General features: G+C 39.3%; 1 protein-coding gene across 1 annotated transcript in view; it reads right to left on the bottom strand.

Moving 5' to 3' along the window:
• LOC136832718 (uncharacterized) overlaps positions 1-17,118 on the bottom strand; it is a 38,204-nt gene that overhangs the window by 15,092 nt on the left and 5,994 nt on the right. The window contains exons 5-9 of the mRNA XM_067094223.1: positions 16,527-16,653; positions 15,896-16,177; positions 4,624-6,196; positions 2,408-2,689; positions 916-1,047 (exon numbers count right to left, since the gene is read on the bottom strand). Of these exons, the coding sequence (XP_066950324.1) occupies positions 916-1,047; positions 2,408-2,689; positions 4,624-6,196; positions 15,896-16,177; positions 16,527-16,653 (2,396 nt within the window). The remainder of the gene's footprint in view (positions 1-915; positions 1,048-2,407; positions 2,690-4,623; positions 6,197-15,895; positions 16,178-16,526; positions 16,654-17,118) is intronic.

Raw genomic sequence — 17,118 nt, 5'->3', positions numbered from 1 at the left:
AGTGCAGCCTTTGCTGTACTTCCATTTTCCAAACTTGCTCTCATCAATCTCTACAATGTGACTTGCCCTGACAATTTTTTTTTTTCTGTCTTTAATTAAATTTTTATGCATTTATCTCAACAGAACTTATTCCAATCAACAATTGTGTGATCAGATCTGAGTTCAAATTCAATCTTAGTTTGCTCTTGTGCATACCATCATGCACAGCAATTAATAAAAAAGAATAACCCTTCTATACAATGAATGAGAGCCCTAAAAGAATGATCCATTACCAGGAGATAATTTTTTTAAAAAAGATTTCTTGCTGCAATGCAAAAATTCATGTACTCACTTATGTGAGTAGGCCTTTTTTTTGTGTGCGTGTGTAAGACACTTTTCCCACTTACCAAATTGTGCACGTTTCACTATAACAACCAAACGACCACCTGTGCTTCAAGTATTTAATGAATTTGTATCTGTTTTGAGAAAGAGTGCCTATATCAAGCGCATGAACTGTCTGAGTAAAACATGAATATTGCCATCATTTATAATGGAAAAAAACAGGATTCTCAACTTATTCTTCGCTCACCTACGTAAGTCCTTCCTTAACATTTATGGCACACAGATCCTCAAAGGTTTCCTTGTTTCATACACAAGAATTACCACTGGGGTCCAACAGCCATAGATAAGTACCTCATTAACCTTTAATTGTAATTTTTCAATACCAGCCTCCCACTGATGGCAACAGAGAATATGTAAAACTATGGTTTGTGTTTGTGAACACCTTAAGACATTAAAAAAATTTTTATCTCAAGCTATCTTGAAGAATCAATAATATTCTGAAGACTGATTTAAATAATAGCTAGTCTATATATGTGCCAGTTATTCATGCATATCATGAAATGAACACATCTCTAGTTTAAAAGAGCATCTTACAGGTATCACAACGATGTGGTGGACCAGGAAAATGATCCCTCATATGAGCAAAGTAGTCTTTACTCTTTGAAAAACTTGACTGGCATAAGTCGCAAACTCTGTACACCGCTGGCGTTGTAGTAGTCTTAGTTCCTGAGAAAAGAATGAATAAGGATATTCAGATATTGCTATGTACTATGCACTTCCCTTTAATATCTACTAATTCATTACTTTCATGTAATAAAAACATCATATTGTCATACGTGGGTATGTAATATCCACTTAAGATTCCTTCACTTATGAACCTAAAAAATTATGAGCAGGTTTCACTTACACTAACACTTATTCTTATATCAATAAAACATACTTTCTCATTGAATTTTTCAGTACTTTGTACATCAGAACTGATATTGTAAACAATCAATTCTTTTTGTATACAAACCCATTAGTTTATATATGCATAACCTTGCAGTCAGTGGCTCCCCAAACATGCACCAAAAGAAGGAACAACCCTCGGATGGCCATGTACTGACATTTACTACAAAGTGTGGGGGTCAAGTAAACTGACAGGGCTGTGTAAAAAATTAGATTTTACAGTATTTTAAAAATATTTTATTAATTCAAAAGTAACAGCTCACATATGCATGAGTCACTATTTAGGTGGGAGGGCATTCCTGTTCTAAGAACCAAAATTTACACCTGACCAATGAAGTACACAAACTTATGGCAAGAAGCCAGGAAATCAGATCTTTATATTAATAAAGGGTCTAGAGTTGAACCAGAACCTTTAGTAGATCCTTGAAATATCTGTGGTAAAAATAAACAAGCTATCAAGATCCCATCAGTGATGTAAGGATCTTTTGCTACGAGTGCCATGATGTTGAGGTAAGCAGATAATGGTTCAGAGGAAGAAAATGAGACTAAAATAGGGTTCCTACCAAATTTTAGCCAGCCACAACAAGAATGTCTAGGAATTTGATAAAATTAGCAATCACTGAATCATGTCCAGAGATATAAGTTCAGTGTTTAAATCCAATCTTTTTTGACTTCCAAAATAGTAAGGATGCCAGAAGTTCCGATGATTGCCCTGGAATAACTGTGCCAACCAGGAGAGGGTAAAACTTCACTGTCACAATTGAAAGGGAAAGAACTTGATTACTTAGTAATGTGGAGTATTTATCAGAGTAAGCATAACAACTGCAACCAGAGAGGGGAGAGTCAAAACAAATTCCCAATTCCTAAAAGAAATTTAATCCAAAGTTGTATAAGCCAAGTTATATAAGCATCTACGAGTAAGCAATGTATATGGTGATAACTGCCTTGGATGTGATTTTACTGCTATTGATAAGTCACCAATGGTGCATGTGCTATTATTGGAATCTAATAGGCCAACTGCTTTTTCTTGTTAAGAAAGAAATCTCTGGATTTTGTACAAACACAAACAAGCTATATACTGTAATAATAAAGGGGTTTACTTTGAAATAAACGCAATATACTAGTTATAAAGAATTACCTTTGTCGTTGTTTGTCACCATTTTGCTTCTGGTACTCATTCTTCTTGGCAAACTGAGGTTTTTATTGCCATCTGATTTTCCAGTACCCCCCTTATCTTCTTCTAAATGGCCAATGGGTTCTTTCAAAATTTCATGCTTTTCTGGAGATGCCTGCTTGGATTTGTTGCTCATGAAAGAGTCCTCTAAGTTCACTTCATCTGGATCGTCTGGATTTGAGTCTTCTGAATGTAAGTCTTGACCAGTAATGCTCTGCAGCTTACTACTTCCACTTGTGTTGAGTCCTGCAAGAATAAATGACTAAAGATAACTGACTAAAGATAACACCTGCAAATACTTCAAGAACAATTTCATAAATCACCAGCACATTACTGCCGCAAAAGACTTACAGACGATACTTTTCCATTTTGTTTCCAGTGGCACTTTTTGATTACATACCATCGTTCAACTTTTCACATCTATGCAATAAGACAGCAAATGCTAAGATCAGCCTTGACAAATAATATTGCTTTCAACATCTAGCAACTTGATATGTGGATACAAAAATGAACAATTGCTAGACACACAGTATTACTGCTCTCATTGCCAACTATAAATTCTAATCTGAGGTGTATAATACAAGCCAAAAATCACCTACACTGAAAAAATAAATTTATAGTAATTCACTGAACAAACAGGAACCATACTGGTGTTCATGGCAAGAGCAAGAGCAAGCTTTCACAAAACAGCATACATAATGAGAAAGAGAGAGAACATTGTGGTAAGAGAAAAACCAATTAGTAAACAACGTTAAACACATAACCCACTTTATCTACAAAAATGACTTATGCCAAAGAGTTCTGCTACCCTGACCCAGATTTGAACCTATGGCATTTTAGGTTGAAAGTAGGGTTACAGAGACCTTAGACCCCCTCTTCATTCTCCACTACAGGCAGTCCCCGGTTATCGGCGGGGTTCCATTTCTGAGGGCGTGACGATAACTGAAAATCGGCAATTTCGGCGCTTTTTTGGTGATTTTCGGGGGTTATCGGCGCCGAAAAGCGCCGATTTTCGGTTATCGGTGCCTCTGTTAGGTATGTATCGGTGCCAATACCCAATTATCGGCGCCGATAAGCGGAAATCGGCGATTTTCGGCGCCGAAAATTGCCGATTTTCATCGCTAGACAAGCCCCATAAAACCGGATCGCTGTTAACCGAGCCCGCCGTTAACCGGGGACTGCCTGTATTACAGTACTGTACACTTAAGGTGATACTGACTTTAGTTCTGCCTCTTTCAACTGCACTGCACTCAGGGCTACATATAAAAAGGCTTTCATTGATGCTCTTGACAGAAAATAGGTAAATTCTTTCACTGACAACTAAATAGCCCTTAACAATACGTGAAAATCATTATTATTATTGTTATTATTATTAATACACAAGCCATAAACATGACATTTTTATGATAAAGTTTTATCATAAAAATGTACAGTATATTTATGTATGATAGAGATGTATATTTTTTTAAGATCTTTTGATTACCATAATTTTTTTATATTTACGGTCAAATCATTCACAGTACAAGATCAAACTTAATCCAAATCTACACTAAGCTAGGTAGGTTGATATTTATAAACATTTCCATCTTCACAAGACTGAAATCATATATTACAAAACTTTTCCTATCAATAATACTGCAGCCTGATTTATCCCTGATATTTCATATTCTTTCAGAACTGAATTTCATATCCATCTGCATATGCTTATAATCTTCTCCAGAAATCGTTCCTAGCAATTTTGATAACCGTGTTGGCTTTTGAATTATCATCCTCATGATAGCAAGTCTTTGGCTTTTGAATTATCATCCTCATAAGAGCAAGTCACTGGCTTTTGAATTATCATCCTCATGATAACAAGTCAGACCACAAACCTGGTTGTGAAGTCCTGCCCTTTCACCTACACAAATCCCTCTACTTTTAATAAACTGCAGGTTTACCACTGTATGACAACCTTATCAATGCTATCACCAAAATTAAAGTATAATATAAACAACTATTCAGCAATTATGCATGATAATGAAAAGGAATTAAATTAAATGTCTGTTTTGCAACAGTAGCATCCCTATATTGCATACATTGTAGTTGTTTTTTTTTTTGTTCTCACCAGTCATTTCATATACTGCACTAGTAACAGGCAACTTTAAGAAATTAAGCAAAACATAAAAACTTTCAACTTTTACCTGCAGGGACTAAGTTTGCATTTCTATTAGTTTTGAACTTGCCATGGCGTGGAATGACATCAGCCGCAAGTGGTGTTAACAACTGAACATGGCCACTGGGGTGGGGACGTGATTTTTCTCCTTCTAAGACGTTCACTTGCTCTGAAGTCTTAGTTTTTACAGGAGCATTTCTGTCCTTAATGGGAGACTCTTTAATCACTTCCTTCTGTTCATTTGCTGCTCCCTTTTCAAATACAAAGTTTCGCATATCAAAATCACAAGGATTAACATTTCTCTTTCCTTCATTTGCTACATCATCAGCTACTATTTCCCTTGAGGATAATGCATTAGCTGAATCACAACTTGATCTTGTAATATCTCTATGGAGCTCTTCGCATACGACTGAACTATTTTCCACAGGGCAGTGATCAAAATGCTGCTGTTCTGTGACAAGACTTACAGGCATATTAGGGTCATTCTGTGTTACATCATCTGTACACTCTAAGCTTGACATATCCTTATTCTGCATCATGTCATGCATGGCTTTGGAGCACTGTGAAATCTGGTTTTGAATGGTCATATCCTGTGGACAATTGGACAACTGAGTATCAGTTGAATTCTCATTGTAATACAACTCCCTCTTAATATTACTCATAACAGGAGTGTCATTTGATTCACCTGGGTAATATGTTTTAGGATAAGCTTCTTGATTCCTAAGTGGTTCCATGAAACTATGTTGAGCATCTTTGACTTCCATCAGGCGACAGGGATAAAAATTCATTCCTGCATTAAAATTTTCATCATACTGAAAAGACTGGGTGCTTTGGTCATCTGATACTGTCATATCATCCTCTGGGTTGTAATTGCTCACATAGTAGGAAACAGCACTGGCAAAATTTGGCTCACTTTTTATCATATTTTCCCTTGCAGAAAAAGAACTTGTCTGACTAATCCTTGCATTATAAGAATCAGAAGAGGGAAGCTTCAAACTAAAGCCCTGATCATACACTTGTCTTTGGTACATGTGTCCAGAATCAGAAGAGAGGGATTCCTCATTGCCATATTGTGCCTCTTGATGCCATACACTCATATTTCTGACACCTGGTTGTCCAAAATGCTCTTGAGTATTACAACTAAACTTATCCTCTTCCACCATGTTAGCATCTTCAGCCGAGTCTTCACTGATGTGGGCATGACTCCCAGTTACATTGGAAAGAAGAGTCTGATGCGGAAACACTAAGTTAGTTGGGCTTATATGCATATCATCACTATTATGATTAGCACGACACAGGTCATACTGAGTAGGCTGGTCTTCGTCCTGTTCTTCACAACTTCTTTGAAAGCTAATGGGAAATTCACTAACATTCTGATGAGACTGAGTAATTGACAAGTTGTTGGCCGGACCCTTCTCCACTTCTGCCAGAAATCCTTGAGATGTATGCAGTGGTAAATTTCCATGACCACAAAAATCACTTGATGATGAAGTTTCCTGTGGTCTGTTACAAATGTTCTGATCTTCATTAAGTCCCCCTATGGCTGTTGATATAGCTAAACTCATGAAACTTTCATTGTCCACCACTACCGAATCTGTTAACTGTAAAGAAAGGATATGGATAATATAGTATATAAACATTACAATATGTAAAGATAAGAAATATCAAAAGTCACGTCAAACTTACTGCCTGATGGACAAGAAATTTGCGAGTTACATTTCAAACACAGGTCACAGTTGCCAAAAGCTTCATCAATCTTTCAAAGTTAGACCGATGTAGAGTTTTAACAAGTTCTAGAGCTAAACAACATGAAAAGAATCTTAGATAACACAAAGGTTCCAGCACTTTTATTGTTGCAAGATTCCTGCCGTCAACTTGTGGCAAGGGAACAGACGAAATTCTACATAAAAAAAATTATCTGTAATTAAACTCAAATAATATCTTGTAAGGATTATTCCAAAGGTAAGACTGAGATTACTACTATGTAAGTATGTGCATTATTCAGATGTCATATGTATGCCTCTTTTTATTAGCTCTGCCAGGTTTATCTGAGACCTACCAGTCCTGGTTGAATTCTAATTTTATCTAATTAATGACTCATCTTTATTTCAAACCTATGGTCTAGGCTCCCTATACAGTACTGTACTCCATTCTTTCATGACTAACAACCTCTATTTTTTTTATACAGGTTCCTACCTTATTCCTGAACATTGATGGGTTCCACTCCCACTGTGTCCACATTAAAGGCTTTGTATTAGATGTCACATTCATCCATGACACAATTACCACACATGGATAGCTTCCTTGGTGTCTTTACCCCCAACAAGACGACAGGATGTAGTATGCTTGAAATTCAGGTAGTGAAAAAATTTGCTTGGCCTTGCAGTATATGCCTCAACTATATTGGTATCGTGCTCTATTAACATGATCAGGAAGTACTAATGTGTTGAAGGCTACAGGTAGATCTGACAGATGTACAGTAGCTTAACCAAAATTTTGTTTTACTCAACTCACTCATCTTGAAGCTCCTGCAATTTCTTTTCAAAATAACTTCTTTGAAGAAGGAGTATAAGCTACTATATGGAATCCAGAATATTAATCAGGAATTCCTCCACCAGCAGACAAACCCTACATTGTGCTTTGCTTTGGGGTTAAAGATTCAATTTAAAATCGATCCCCCAAGCACTGATATTACATTAATTCTTTACTTCGTTTTGTAATTTCTCCACCATTTGCCTTAAATACACATCCATCACTATCACAAAATTATAAGGTGAGATATTTTCTGTAACAACTACAAACAAAATACTCTATGAAAAATTTAATATCTTGTTCTTACTTGGTTCTGTACCTACAAGTGGATTCCAAATTATGATATTACTCCTCAGTTCCACTACTTTTACAATACCTTGTATGCTGAGAGTAGCAGTCATTCTCTATTAAGCCTTCTTTTACTGTACTTGGTAATCACCTATAAAGTACTGGAGGTCTCAAGGTAGATGATAAATCAAGATTTTCCTTGTATATTAGTATAGTACAGTATAATATTTAATCATGATTTTCATAGTACATTACAATTGTACATTGCTATGTAAACAACCTCATTTGAGAACTACAAAGAAAAATTTGCTTTTCAAGAATTTTACTTCTCTCCTAATGAAAACAGCAGGAACTGACTTTTTAATATTTTTTCCATATCCTGTCTCAAAGAAATAGTACTACCACAGTTAGAAATGCACAAATATAACATAATCCACTTAATGGGACTGAGAGTACTGTATATCTAAATTACATCATCTTCCCTTTTATCATGTTGGTCAATAAGCCTGATTTTCCAAGCCCATATAAAGACAAGGGCATCAAACAGTAAAGCTCATGACAGCTAGTATTTTTGAACTAGCACAAAATGACATTTCTATAATAAAATGAAGTTTTACATATACTTACTAAATAATTACATAGATATAGTTTCTACTTTACGAGGCAGCTCAAAATTCAAAATTCGCGGTAGCACTCTTTTGTTTTGGGTGTAGGTAGACTGCCCTGCCCACTTTCGGGGAAGAATAGGTACAACATAGCTAAAGAGCTCAATTTGTTTATGCTCTATATCCATGAGATGGGAGGAGGGAGGGCTCTGATCATGTAATTATTTGGTAAGTATATATAAAACTTTATTTTATTATAAAAGTGTCATTCTTATATAAGTAACTTACCAAATAATTACAAAGCTGAATCCCACACTGAAAACTCAAATATGGAGATGAAATTGGAATAGAAAATTAGCTAGCACCATGAAATGCTTGTTGTAACCTTACCTGGTGAGGGAGCTACAGCAGAGAGGTACTGCCTCTGATCGAAGCTCCTCCCGACCTGTAGCGGCATGGCAGTAGAGCCAAGAGTCGCCTTTACTTCAGTGGGTGCTTTACAACGTAGGAGTTTATCGCAAGTTGCCAAAGTTTACAGTCCAAAAAACACAAATAAATATGTGTATATGCCCTTGCTCTGGGCACAGTACAACGAAAAAATTACCAGATAAAATCTTAACCTACACCACCACAAAATTTTAACCAAAACCATAAAAAACAAAGATTGGTGGCACTCACAACACAGTGCTCACCAGACTTCCCAAGAGGTGCAACAATCCTTATTCAAGGAGAGTGGACAGAGGAAAAAGAAGGCATTCCTCCTATCCTTCATTCCCCAATTCCATGCCAGCTGCGAAGAACAGACCTAAAGTACTGCATCTTTCATACACCGGTGAAATATCACGTAGGCAGAACGTACCGAACACTGACTTGCATCTCCAATATGTTGATTGCAAGATTGAAGAGAGAGACGGATTACGTCTGAAGGCCAAAGGCATAGCCACCGCTCTTACTGCATGCGCCTTGACCTTACATAAGGGAAGTAAATCGTCCTGAACCCCTGAATGTGATTCCGAAATTACGGACCTTAAAAAGAATGTCAATGCAATCTTGGGTAATGGATGACGGGGGTCTTTCACAGAACACCAAAGGTTTGAGGAGGAACCTCTAATACTTTTGGTTCTCTCTTGGTATACTGGACAGAGGACTCTCTCTTGATCAGTTGGGCCCAGAATTTCAGACAGGCTCTTGATTGAAAAAGAAAGGGGGCAGGGGTTAGTAGGGTCCTCATTCTTAGCCAAGAAACCCAAAATCAGCAAGTATACAGTGTTACCTTGAGTAAAACCTACCCTCCTATCAATAGCATGTAGCTCACTAGCTCTCTTAGCTGTAGCTAAGGCCATCAAAAATGGTGTCTTCTTCGCCAGGTTCCTAAGCAAGGATGATTCTAAAGGTTCAAACAGCGGTCCTGACAGCCATTTGAGGACAATGTCCAAGTTCCAAGCAACCTCCAAATGTTTTCCTTGTTTACTAGTATCAAAAAATTTTATCAAGTCACCAATGTCTTGATTCGAAGACAGATCCACTCCTTTATGTTTGAATATGGAATTCAACATTGCCCTATAACCCTTAATGGTGGATGTTGCTAACCACTTCGAGGTTCTAAGAAATAACAGAAAATCTGCGATCTGAGCTACAGATGTCTGAGACGAGGAGATATTCCACTCTCGGCACCACTTCCGAAAGACTGTCCACTTGGCTTGGTACACTGCAGCAGAAGATCGTTGCCTACACTTAGCAATAGCTTCTGCAGCCTTCCTTGAAAATGCTTTTGCTCTGACAAGTTACCTGCCAGTCTGAAGCCTGTCAGAGCGAGAGTGGATAAAACTAGGTGGAATCTGTGACAATGTGGCTGTTTGAGAAGATTTCTCTTCTGAGGAAGTAGTCTTGGGAAATCCGTCAGTAGGCTTAGAAGATCTGGAAACATGCTGTAAGTGCTGAACTTCTTCAATACCTCCCTCACCATGTTGAAGGGAGGGAAGACGTATACGTCGAGATCTGACCAATCCTGCAGCATGGCATCTGTCACCCATGCCTGAGGATCCAGAGAAAGAGAACAATACAGAAGATGATGGTTCATCGACACTGCAAACACGTCTATCAACGGCTTCCCCCACAGCTTCCACAGGTTGGTGCACACCTGTGGATTAAGTGTCCACTCCATCGGTAGAACCTGTTTGCCACGACTCAATTCGTCCGCCAGGAAGTTCATTTTCCCCTGGATGAAGCTGGTCACAACTTGGGTCTCGTTGCTTAGTGCCCACAGAAGAAAAGCCTTGGTCGCTTTGTAGAGCAAAAACGAATGAGTCCCTCCTTGGTTCCTGATGTAGGCCAGGGAGGTCATGCTGTCCGAATGGACCGCCACTGTCCTGTTGAAAACCTGCGCTGCAAAGTACTGAAGGGCTAGATGAATTCCCTTAATTCTTTTACACTGATGTGAAGGTTCCTTTCAGTTGGAGACCACATTACTGAAATCTTGATGCCGTTGAGAAGAGCCCCCCAACCCAGATCTGAAGCATCCGAGTACAACGTTAGGTTGGGGCTCACTGGAAACAGAGACTTCCCTGTTGCAAACCTGTCCTTTACCAGCCACCACCGAAGGTTTTCTTTGATTTCGGGGGTGATGTTGAAGACGAACGAGTCAAGGGAAAAACTTCCTGCGCCAGTTGGCCTTAAGGCAAAACTGCAACACTGGTGCGCAACCTGCCCAACAGAACAAACTTCTCGATGGAAGCAAGGGTTCCCAGAAGACTCATCTATGCGTTGGCTGAGCAGGATGGGAGAGATATGAAGTCTCGGACTTTTCTGAGACAATTCTGAACCCTTTGTTGGGACGGAAAAGTTCAAAAACTCAAAGAGTCTATCACTATTCCCAAATATAGAATAGACTGAGTTGGGACTAGTTGAGATTTCTTGAAATTTATTAATAGTCCTTTTGAAGGTCCTCCGTGCACTGAAATCTTGAGAGGGAGCATAGGAGCCAGTCGTCGAATTCTGAAGGTCCTCCATGCACTGAGATCTCAAGGGGGAGCATAGGAGCCAGTCGTCGAGGTACAAAGAGACGTTTATCCCCATCAGATGTAACCCTTTTGCCAGAGGGGCAAGAACTCAAGTAAAAAACTTATGGGGCCGTGGAGAGGCCGAAGCACAGTGCCCAAAATCGGAAGACTGTCCTGGAACACGAACCTCAGATAGTTCCTGGAATATGGGGGAACTGGAATGCAGAAGTACGCATCCTGGATGTCGATCGTGACCATCCAATCTCCCTGGTGGATGGTTGACAAGACCGATTGGTTTGTTTCCATTCTGAATTTCGTTGTTTGAACCATGAAGCGGTTGTAGAACCCTTCTATGCTTATATCCTCGACCACTTCCACGGCTTGCTTCTCGAGTAGAGCTGAAACTTCCCGAGACAGGGCCTAAAACCTCTCCAAGCCTACTGAGTTGGCCATTAAGTTGATGGGAGAGGTTACTAAGGGAGGTTTCTCCCTCAAAGGGATTGCATAGCCCCCCTTTAAGACCTTTAGTACCCCACCTGTTCTTCCACCTGGTCCAAAAATGAAGGAGTCTTGCTCCCACTAGAACGCGGAGGACACATAACTCACTTTCGAGGGGCTGATTTGTGATAGGTTTCTTGACAGGTCGTGTTGTTTGGGACTGGATCTAGGACAGGACTGGAATCGACCTTTAGTACCTCGAAAGGGCTGTTGCGACAGTGGAGAAGACATCCTAGCAGATGTGGCAGTTGAAGTAGCTTGTGCAGGGATCCTAGTCCTCTTGGTGAAGTGCGTGAGAAGGACCTGTGTAGATTTCTTCTGGAGTTCGGCTGTTACTTGTTCCAGTTTCTTGCAGGAATAAACTGGTCTTGTCTTACAGAGCAAACAGAAGAGAGGAACACTGAGAGGGTGTGACTCCCTTCGCAGTAAACAAGCACCACAAATCTCGTTTCTTCAGAACTCCTGTGGTAAGGATGGTTGCCAACTCTTGAGTGCTGTCTCTCACTACCCTATCAGCACAAGCCAGGACACCAAACCAGTCCAAAGAAGCGAAGTTCTCCTGAAGTGTGGTGCAGTCTTCTATCTTCTTTGCTAGAGCCCCAACTGTCCAATCAAGAAAGCTGAGGGCCTCAAAGACTTTAAAAATATCCTTAACAAGATGGTCCAGCTCCGACACAGTAAAAAGAATTCTTGCCGAGGAGAAAGCAGAGCGACGAGAAGTCCCCTTGAGAGGAGGCAGAGACTCCCAAGGAAGGTGCTTCTCCAGTTACGTATGACAGATACTTCTGCCATATCAAGTGAGAGGGAGGCATACAGAAAACTGCTTTCCAAACATCTCTCTTTTCCGATAACCAGTTGTCAATACGGGCAATGGCTTTCCTCGATGAAGACAGAACCATACGAGGTAATCTGGCAGTTCCTGCAGGTTGCCACATCAAAAAGGCCGATCCCAGAGAAGAAGGGGCGGCTGGAGAGAAGAACAAAGGATAGCGTACCAGGAAATATCTTAGCAGAGCCGAATAATTCGAAGTAGGCTGTTCCTCTTCCACTGGCTCCTCAGAGGAAATGGGCAACATTGGAGGGTCCATAGGTTCTTGAACTACAGGAGCTGGTTTCTGAAGTAAGTTCAGAATACTATCCAGTCGGAGTTGAATCGGCGCCAATGATGGGTCTTCCATGAGAGAAGGTAACTCACCTGAAATGTCAGGTACTGGGTGCCCTACCGGTGGGACTGCATGTTTACTGAAAGATGGACAAACACCAATGGAAGTGCCCACAGACACTGGATGCTCGGACACTGGGTGCCCACTCACTGATGGAGCAGACACAGAACATTTAGAAGCCGCAACACTCTTAGCGGACACTGGGCACCCGTATGATGGGCGCTCGGCTTCTGGGTGCTCAAACAATGGGCGCTCGGCTTCTGGGTACTCATATGATGGCCACTCAGAGACTTGACATCCATACAGAGAGTCTCCGGGTTACGACAGGCTCGGCTTAGACGTTCCGAGTTTATGATGCTCTTCAAATATATTCATCAAAAAATTATTTTCTGGGTTACAACACATGTTCCAGGTTTACGATGCTGACATCGCTGATCCAACGGAAGAAATATGGCTCCAAAATGTCAGAATGGTAAAATTTTGGAGGTTTTTTTGTTGAAAAACTCAATAGAAATGCAGGATACATTGTTTTCAAGACACCCAAAGGATTAAAAGTAAGGTTTTCTTACAATTTTTGATGGTATTTCGGATGATGTCGATCGGAAGAAATATGCATCCAAAACAGCAGAATAGTCAATATTTGGAGGGTTTTTGTTAATGAAAAACTCAATAAAAATGCGGGATTCGTTGTTTTCAAGACACCCAAAGGAATAAAAGTAAGGTTTTCTTACGATTTTCGACGGTATTTCGGACAGTGCCAGTCTGATGACAATCAGAATAAATATGCATCCAAACCAGCAGAATGGTCAATATTCGGAGGGTTTTTTTTAATGAAAAACTCATTAATAAAAATGCAAGATTCACTGTATTCAAGGCACCAAAAGGATTAAAAGTAATATTTCAGATGACTCAGTCCAATGCATACGACAGAAGAAAATTCACATTTGTGGATTTTTTCAGAGAGAAATATTCACTAATTACTGATTTTTTTTATTTTCATGACTAAATACATTTTTTATGATAAAAAAATTATTTACTAATTTTCAAATACTGTATTAATGTTAAGGTGACCACAGCAAAGTATCAATAAAAGTTTAAATTAAAATCCCATGAAATAACAAAACTACATATCACTTCATTCAACCTCTCTCTCTCTCCCCAAACTAACTCATGAATAATTTCACTCTTTTGAGATTTAAGTAAGGCCAACGGACCATATTTCTCTCTCCCCGAATAATTCACGAATAATTTCACTTTTGAGATTTAAGTAAGGCCAACCGCCCATATATCTCTCTCTCTCCCCGAATAATTCCACTCTTGAGATTTAAGTAAGGCCAACCATCTCTCTCTCTCTCTCTCTCTCTCTCTCTCTCTCTCTCTCTCTCTCTCTCTCTCTCTCTCTCTCTCTAACAGCAGAATGGTAAAATTTTGGAGGGTTTTTTTATGAAAGACTCAATAAAAATGCAGGTTATTTAATTTTCAACATACCCAAAGGATACTCAAAGGATTAAAAGTAAGGTTTTCTTTCGATTTTCGACAATTATTTCGGTTTACGACAATTTTTGGCTTATGACGTGGCATCAGAACGGAACCCCCATTGGCTGAACCTTCCAATTCAGAATGTTCAGACACTGGGGACCCACAAACTGGAAGTGAGACACTGAATGCTCATGCAATGGGCAATCAGACACAGGGTGCTCGTATGGTGGCCGCTTGGACACGGGGCGCTCATACAGTGGGCACTCGGACACAGAATGATCCTCCACTGGGTGCTCATACACTACACTTTCAGACTCTGGGCACTCAGGCACTTTATGTCAATGCACGGGACTGGCATACACTCTTTGGAGTCAGGACGCTCGTTGGACACTGAACGGGTGCAATAATCTTTAACAGGCAACTCCCAAAAACTACACGAAGGGAATGGGCTACAGTCCCTCTCTAAAGCTTGCTTACGAGGTGGGGGGAGAATCAACTTCTAACGAAGCGCCTGGCCTTTTCAATGGCCTCAAAACCTTAGTTAAACGCCCGCTGCGCTTATTGGACTCAAGAGAGTCCAAATCACTAGATGATAAGGTATGAACATCCAAACGGACGCCTTTCCAACGGCGGTCCTCCAAAGCCTGGGATTGGCAGATTACAGGCTCAGATGAGGCAATGACTGCTCATGGGCAAACCCCACCGACCTCCCTTGGACTGCCAGTTTGCTTCCTCCCAGGTGAGCAAGGGGAGTTTAGTAGGGACCTTAGTCTAGGAGCATCTGTGGGATGAGCGGCCAGCCCCTCCACTGACACTGCACCAACACTATTAAATTTGTCCAACAGGACTTTCACAGAATTCCCAATTAAATTTCTGATCCACATGTGTTTCTAAGCTGGCAATGGCATTGGGTTCAGAAGAATGAGAGCCAGGTAATGGAGTAACAGGAAAAGTCAGAGGACTGGAAATAGGAGAAAATGCCATCACAAGTGTTGAAGGAATAGGCAAGGCAGCAATATCAATTCCTAGAGAATTAACCGAACTAGCAGAAGCCTTAGCTTCAGCCCTAGCAGTAGCCTTTCTCAGTCAGTCACGTTGCAATTTATCTAAATGGATTTGCAAAGTCTTCCACTTTCCCTTATCCCAGTATCAGGCATGCAAATTTGCTTCCTACAAGAACTACAGACAGTATGAGTGTTGTACTTTGCTGAAGTGAGCTAGTCTTGCAGCCTTTGCTGCAATACCTAATGCTAGACAAAGTAGAATCTGACATGATTAGTCAAAAAGTCCAAATCGGGAAAGTCACAATAAAAAAAGATAACTGAATATTAGCTAAGCTGACTAACAGCTGAAAGCTACCAAAAAACCAAGAGTACTTCACCAAATGAAGATAACAAACCAAGAGCTGTCAATAACCAGTGTTAAGTCATTGGCCAGCAAAAACGAATTGAGCTCTTTAGCTATGTTGTACCTATTTTTCCCCAAAAGTGGGCGGGGCAGTCTACCTACACCCAAAACCAAAGAGCGCTACTGCGAATTCTGAATTTTGAGCTGCTGCATAAAGTAGAAGCTAGAGTATAGCTATGTAATTATTTGTTAAGTTACTTACATAAAATTTAGGTTTGTTCTTTTTAATTGTAGAACATGGATTTGCATTTTTGTATCATAACTAAATTCAAGTACTGTAAGTATTATACAACAAACTAGAAAGGACTTAAACTGATACAATTCCTCACCTGACAATACTTAGCCTTTAACTTGAAAAACAGATTACAGAGGTTTCCTTCAAGAAGAGAATTATCATTTAAAGCATCCAGTAAGAAAAATAGTGGTAAAAGAGATGACAAGCTAGAGTAAAGCGGATGACTTTGTATTAACTGTGTGGCAATTTTGGGATCTAGATGACACCACTGCACCCAAGTTAAGAGGCTTCGAAGGTTACGCTCACGTATTTTTGGGCAGTGGTGAACCCAACGTGTCACGAGCAGCAATGTTTGATCTTCTTGGAGTTGCCAACACTGCAAAGTAAAATAAAACAATAAGCCATTGTTTTTTAAAACCAAGAGACCCTCTTTTAAACAAGAATAATTGATTGCAACTGTTGAGATGCAGCAATTACACTGAATAATAATAACAAAAAATTCATGACAATATAAAGCCTATAATAATGACTGATATATTTGCTGATTTTAGCAGACTAGTGTTAAATAGAAGAGTGGAGAAAACTCATTCACTGCACAGCTAACAAAAACTGCCATAAAGTGTAAATGATGATGAATAATGAGACCTTTCATTAAAAAATGAATGCACTTACTCCTGTAATGTTTTACTACTGCATATGGAAGAAGAATAACTAGTTGTACTTACAGGACTCCTCAGAAAATCTTCCAGCCTTGAATAAGAAAGATCAAGTATTTCCTCCCCTTCAATGACCTCTGTTAGATGAGATTGTATGAATGTTCCTGTTGTTTTCTCTAAAGCCACAAGATTGAATCTGGAAATATAACTGACTTCATAAAACCACTGAATAATCAAATTACTTGAGGCTGCAAAATCGATGCAACCAAATTATTGCTTATTACAGGAGATTACATATAAAAAGAATGCTACAATCTACTCTACAAACATCTAGATTTACATAAATTAAACTTGCATTTCGGTTCTATCAATCTCAAAATAGATTAATTTACACATTAAGATTTCCTTTTCAAGAAATCTGGTTAACTAACATCATGTAACAAAAAAAAAAGACATAAGCAACAATAATAGTCACTTCTTCACCTTCAAAAATACCACTTCACCTTCAAAAATACTGTTACCATAGGATCTGTATATGACAAAAGCAGATTTTAAGTAATATGGTAAAAGGAAATTTAAGAGATACGCCTATTCAAATTTGGATTTCATGTCTTTAATAGTTGTACATTACTACAGTATTTTTAAACAAAAGATGGAAAAA

Source organism: Macrobrachium rosenbergii, chromosome 50 (genome assembly GCF_040412425.1).
Source record: "Macrobrachium rosenbergii isolate ZJJX-2024 chromosome 50, ASM4041242v1, whole genome shotgun sequence".
In the NCBI taxonomy this organism is placed as follows: domain Eukaryota; kingdom Metazoa; phylum Arthropoda; class Malacostraca; order Decapoda; family Palaemonidae; genus Macrobrachium; species Macrobrachium rosenbergii.
Note: the sequence above shows the minus strand (reverse complement) of the source record. Positions and strands in the feature narration are given on the sequence as shown.